Source organism: Dipodomys ordii, unplaced genomic scaffold (genome assembly GCF_000151885.1).
Source record: "Dipodomys ordii isolate 6190 unplaced genomic scaffold, Dord_2.0 Scaffold29, whole genome shotgun sequence".
Lineage (NCBI taxonomy): Eukaryota > Metazoa > Chordata > Mammalia > Rodentia > Heteromyidae > Dipodomys > Dipodomys ordii.
This window is the reverse complement of record NW_012267245.1, coordinates 3596668-3602278: the sequence shown is the minus strand read 5'-3', so window position 1 is coordinate 3602278 and position 5611 is coordinate 3596668. Positions and strand designations below refer to the sequence as shown.

Below are 5611 nucleotides of genomic sequence, written 5' to 3'. Positions count from 1 at the left end.
TGCGGACCCCGAGGGCTCGCGTCGTCATCAGCGTGCGCGGGGCGGGGCTGGGGGAGGCCGTGTGCGCAGGCGCAGACACTGGCAGGCCGTCCACGTGGAGCACACGTGCGCGCGTTGGCTCTCGACACCGCAGACCCGGCTGCGCCCCGCAGACCCGGCTGCACCCCGCGAGTTCTGATGGATCGGTGGCCCTGGTGCAGGCGGCGGGCCTGAGACTGCTCCAGTAAGTGCGTCTCCACCCCGCCACCCCCCCCAGCCCGGGTTGGGAGGCCCCAGGGCACATTCTGTTTAAATGATATTCTCGCATTTTCTCCAAGTCTGGTCTCCTTGCCTTCCACTGCAGGATATTCCTGAGGGTCCCTGGGCCCTCGCTAATCCACTGAGCTTTTCAACTTTCATTCTGTCTTGTTTTTTTTGACCCAGGAGTTTGTGTTGTGTGTCGATCGAACTGGCCTCAAACTCGGGATCTTCCTGTCTCCGCCTCCATAGGGCTGGGAGGACAGGTGTGCAAACACAAGCCCACTACTTTATCAATGGTCAAAATGTAACCTTTTTTTTTGGGGGGGGGTAGGGGGTTGTCAGTCATGGGGCTTGAACTCAGAGCCTAGGCGCTATTTCTGAGCTTTTGTGCCCAAGGCCAGTGCTGTACCACTTTTGAGCCACAGAGCCACTTCCAAGGACTTTCCTGCCTGGGCTGTCTTCGAACCACAATCCTCAGATCTCAGCCTCCTCAGTAGCTAGGATGACAGGCGTGAGACATCAACGCCTGCACTTTTTTTTTTTTTTTTTGGCAGTCCTGTGGCTTGAACTCAGGGTCTGGGCACGGTCCCTGAGCTGCTTTTTGCTCAAGGCTAGCACTCCACCACTTGAGCCACTTCTGGTTTTTTCTGTTTATTTGGTACTGAGGAATTGAATTTGGTACTGAGAGCTTCATGCATGCTAGGCAGGCACTCTACCACTAGGCCACATTCTCAGTCCCAACATAACCTTTTAAAACATCAGGGCTTTTAATCTAACTTACATCACTTTGTTTGTACTGATAATTACAATTTAATGACACTGGCAGTTTTGAGAGTATATGTGTGTGTGTGTGTATGCTTCAGTAGATTTTTTTTTTAAGCCTTGCACCTTTGTCTCACAGCAGTAATCCCATTGGAGTTCAAAACCAGTCTGGGCAGCAAAGTACATGATTCTCTTATCTCCAATTAACTACCAAAAAGCTGGTAATGGAACTGCTGCTCAAGTAGTGGAGTGCTACAAAAAAAGCTGAGGAAATGCTCACTGGTAATCCTAGCCAGAGGTCACCGCCATGTAAGACACTGGTCTCCTCCCAGGCTGATTCTAGGAATGAAATTAAAGGCCACAGTAAGTCTTGCTTTGGGTGTTTATGACCCCCTCCCCCAAAATACACACACACACACACTCTCTTGAAATTTGCTCAGAAAAATGGTGGCTCAAGCCTGTAATTCCACTCAGGAGGGAAATGCAGGAAAATTCCAGTTTGTGTTCACAGCCAGTCTGGACTTCACATCGAGACTCTACCTCTTCCTCCTCCCCACCCCCCCCACAAAAAAAAAAAACTTATGGTGTAGGTAAGGTTTAGAATAATTAATAGCAACAGTGCATTATTTGAAATCCATTAAGGAAGCCAGGCACCGGTGGCTCATGCCTGTAAACCCTAGCTACTCAGGAGGCTGAGATATGAGCATCACAGTTCAAAGCCTGGAGCCCAGGCTTATCTCCAATGAACCACTCAGAAAACAAGAAGTGGCACTGTGGCTCAAGTGGTAGAGCCCTCACCTTGAGCTGAAGAGCTCAGGGACAGTGTCCAGGCCAGAGTTCAAGACCCACAAGCAACCCAAAAAAAAAAAATCATTAAGCAGTAAATAATAAAGGTACTGTGTGGGTGTGCACATTGGTGCTCTACTGTAATCCAGGACTCAAGAGACTGAGGCAGAATAGTAAGTTCAAGGCAAACCTGGGCTACAGAGAACTTACATCAATAAAAAAAAAAATTTAAGAGACACATTTTAAATGAAAAATGAAGGAACTAAATTAGAACATTATTGACTAGAACACAGAGGAGAAAGATTATGGTCTAGAGATAAACACACTGGACAGTCTGGCGATGGCACAAAGTCAGCCATGCTGCCATTCCTCTTGGAAGTTCTGGAGTAAGAATGCTTAGGTGCATGCCTCGTGTGTCGTGGCATCCGCCTTCAACTCTGAGTTGATCTGGTTTGTTGAGATTGTTTTTCTGTTCTTTCTTTACTACTACCTTTGTGGCTCAGTTTCCTAACAGTATTAAGTACATTCAAGGCTGCAAATTTTTGGAGGACATGTGTCCACTTGCCAGCTTTCTAATGAAGACTCTCCATTCAACTTCTCAAAAAAAAAAAAAAAAAAAAAAGAATGCTTAGGGTAGCTAGATGCCAGTGGCTCACACCTGTAATCCTAGCTACTCAGGAGGCTACCATGTGAGGATCGTAGTTCAAAGCCAGCCTGGGCAGAAAAGTCCGTAAGATTCAAATCTCCAGTTAGCCACCAGAAAACTGAAAGTGGCACTTTGGCTCAAACTTGTACAACACTAGCCTTGAGCAAAAGAACTCAGGGACCACCGCCACCACCACCAACAACAACAAAAGCTTAGGTTTGCAGCTTGGTCCCACCACACAAAGCTACATGACCAAAAGCAAGTTACCTGGGCCTCTGTTTACCCATGAGGATATTTAACAGTATTGATCTCCCAGGGCAGTGGTATGGACAGGAGAAACAGTATAGATAAGTCACAGAACACAGAAGCAGGAACTCACAGGAAGACACTGAGCGATGGAGTCACTAAGGATTTTTTCCTTTTGGTAGACTTGTCCTTGCAGGTATACATACATGTGAAGGTATAGATAGATCTTGGCTTTACCCACTTAATGCTTACTGCCTGGGTACCACGCCTGGGCGAGTCATTTAGCTTCAGCTTGGGACACGGTCCAATTCTGAGCCACAGTCCCCTCCTGCCAGGGGACACCTGGTCACAGCTATACACAGCATAAAGCTGCCAATTTTCCCTCATGTACTACTGAGAGGACTCATTAACAGAAATAAGGTTCAATTTCTGTAAAACTTAGAGCATCTAAAGAAAGACACATTTCCTTGCTCTGAAATAGTAGTATACTAGTAGTTTATCATGAGGTAATCAACTATTTTGTATCTGAGTATAAGGAACAGCCTTTCAAAGAGTTTGTACAGGTTACATGTTGTCTTTCTTGACTACCTCTGCATCTACCACAGCATCAGGAATTTCAAGGCTCAGTAAGTTCCTGCTTATCAACTCTAAAAGAGAAACAGAAACTGTAAACAAGCAGGAGACCAGCCTTATTACACATACGAGAGGAGCTAGGTCTGTTATAAAACTGTCACCTGGCCAGGCACTGGTGGCTGATACCTATAATCCTAGCTATTCAGGAGGCTGAGATCTGAGGATTGTGGTTCAACGCCAACCCAGGCAGGAAAGTCTGTGAGATTCTTACCTCCAGTGAACAACTAAAAAGCTGGAAGTGGAGCTGAGGCTCAAGTGATAGGGTATCACCAGCCTTGAGCACAAAAGCTAAGGGGCAGTACCCAGGCCCTGAGTTCAAGGCATAGTACTGGCAGTGGCACACACACACAAAAAAACTATGGTCTGAACTTCTTATTTCTGCCTTCTATCTAGAACCATAGTGTCATTCTCACTATTTACCAAAACAGATCTTCATGTTTCAAACTGGATTGTTCAAACTATCAGATCGTGTTCAAGTAGTATAAGCAAGAACAGGAAATTCTCATGAGAATCTTTCTATTTCTTTTTGTAATACTAGTTAAAAAACACCAGTTTGAATTTTCTTTTATCCATTCAGTAGTTCAGCAAACGCATGATTCTTCTAACGTGACTCAAGTTGGAAGTCAGCAGTCCACCGGAAAGTACAGCCGTAGTTTCTTGGATGAAGGATGGAAATTCCTCGTTGCTCCTCTTTCTCCCATAGGTCCATTCCTACTCCACATGTTCCTGCTCTTGTCCTGGAATCAACCATCGAATGCTCTCGGTTCGGATGGTAGCATACATAATAAAACTAATTAAAAAGAATAGGGAAAACACAAGCAACCAGTCCACAGTTTTTATCAAAGTGCTGGGAAGAGGGCCTATTTGGTCTGCTTGAGTTACCACCACATTTTTCTTGGCTTCTATACCTGAAAGAAAAATCAATTGTTTCCATTTAGAGAGAAAACATACCCACCTCAGATTTGTCACAAGTCTGATGTGTGGTATGCAAAATGACATGCAATCCTAAAATAAACACCACGCTCGTCTAACTAGGTTGGATCTCACCTGCTTGTCAGCATAATTTGTGACTTGCTTTTCTCCCCACCACATCAAAGGGTCAGGAATCCATTCGGCTGTTCAAAGGTACAACTCAAGAATTTCTGTGAGCTCATCAGAGCTTTCTTTCTTGGAGACTTGCCTTTTGTTCTCTTGAGACCAAAGTTCAGCAAGATAACCCATAAAGTTACTCTCTGGAATAATGGGCTAAGTGATTTTAAATTCACAGTGCTTTATATCGGTTATTCAAAGACCTAATGGGACCACCAGCCACCCTCAGGATCGGGGGTCACCAAAGATGCTGAAGGCTTCAAGTTCTTGTCTATGCTCCGGGTTTTCCTGGACCATTAAACATAAGGGCTTCCTCTCCCCCATCCCAATCAGAAAACCAAGCTTGGTAATCCCACCCATTTCATGGTAGCCCTCTCTCCCCAGCGGTCTAACTTGGCTCTGGGCTCTTCAGTATGAAGTGATTCCATGGGGCTTAGTCTATCTGGGAAGCGTGTTCTGACGGGCCTGGCTTCCTGCGAGCATGCTTCAGGAAGAACTGGGCTGTCACAGTGGAAGCAAGAAAGGCCCCAAAGCAGCAGAGTGCTCCAGGAGAAAAAATAGCCACTTACCACGCTCCAGTTTTTGTTTTTGAGGGTTTTTTTTTTTGTTATTTTTTGTCATTCATGGGGCTTGAACTCAGGGCCTCGGCACTGAACCTCAGCTCATCAGCTCAGGGTGAGCACTCTACCACTTGAGCCACAGCGCCACTTTCAGTTTTCTGATGGTTTTATTGGAGGTAAGAGTCTCAAGGACTTTCCTGCCCCAGGCTGGCTGTGAATGAACCGTGATCCTCAGAGCTCAGCCTCCTGAGTAGCTTAGGGTTACAGGCGTGAGCCACCAGCGCATGGCTGACACTCCAGTTTTTACAGAGTAAATAAGGTCCTAAGTACTGGCAAACATGAAGGAATTAAAATAACATCTGCAAATGGACTGATAACAGAGCACTACAATGAAACGGAACAAAACAACTATACCTAACAAGGCGGAAGCATCCCTCAAGCGCAGTCCAAAGAATACATTCTACATGTCTCCAGCCACAAGAAGCTCAACATGGGCAATGAATGCTAGGCTGAGTCAAGACTGGTTATCTTGAAGTTAGAAAAGCAGGAAGTAGAGCTGTGGCTCAAGTGGTAGAACACTAGCCTTGAAAAAAAAAAGCTCAGCCGAGCGCTGGTGGCTCATGCCTGTCATCCCAGCTACTCAGGAGGC

General features: G+C 45.9%; 1 protein-coding gene across 1 annotated transcript in view; it reads right to left on the bottom strand.

The window, feature by feature from the left end:
- Positions 1-3815: 3815 nt before the first annotated feature.
- The window catches only part of Txndc15 (thioredoxin domain containing 15), a gene marked incomplete at its 5' end in the record, with an annotated part of 4538 nt that continues 2742 nt past the window's right edge, over positions 3816-5611 (bottom strand). The window contains one exon of the mRNA XM_013016032.1: positions 3816-4221. Within this exon, the coding sequence (XP_012871486.1) occupies positions 4025-4221 (197 nt within the window). The remainder of the gene's footprint in view (positions 4222-5611) is intronic.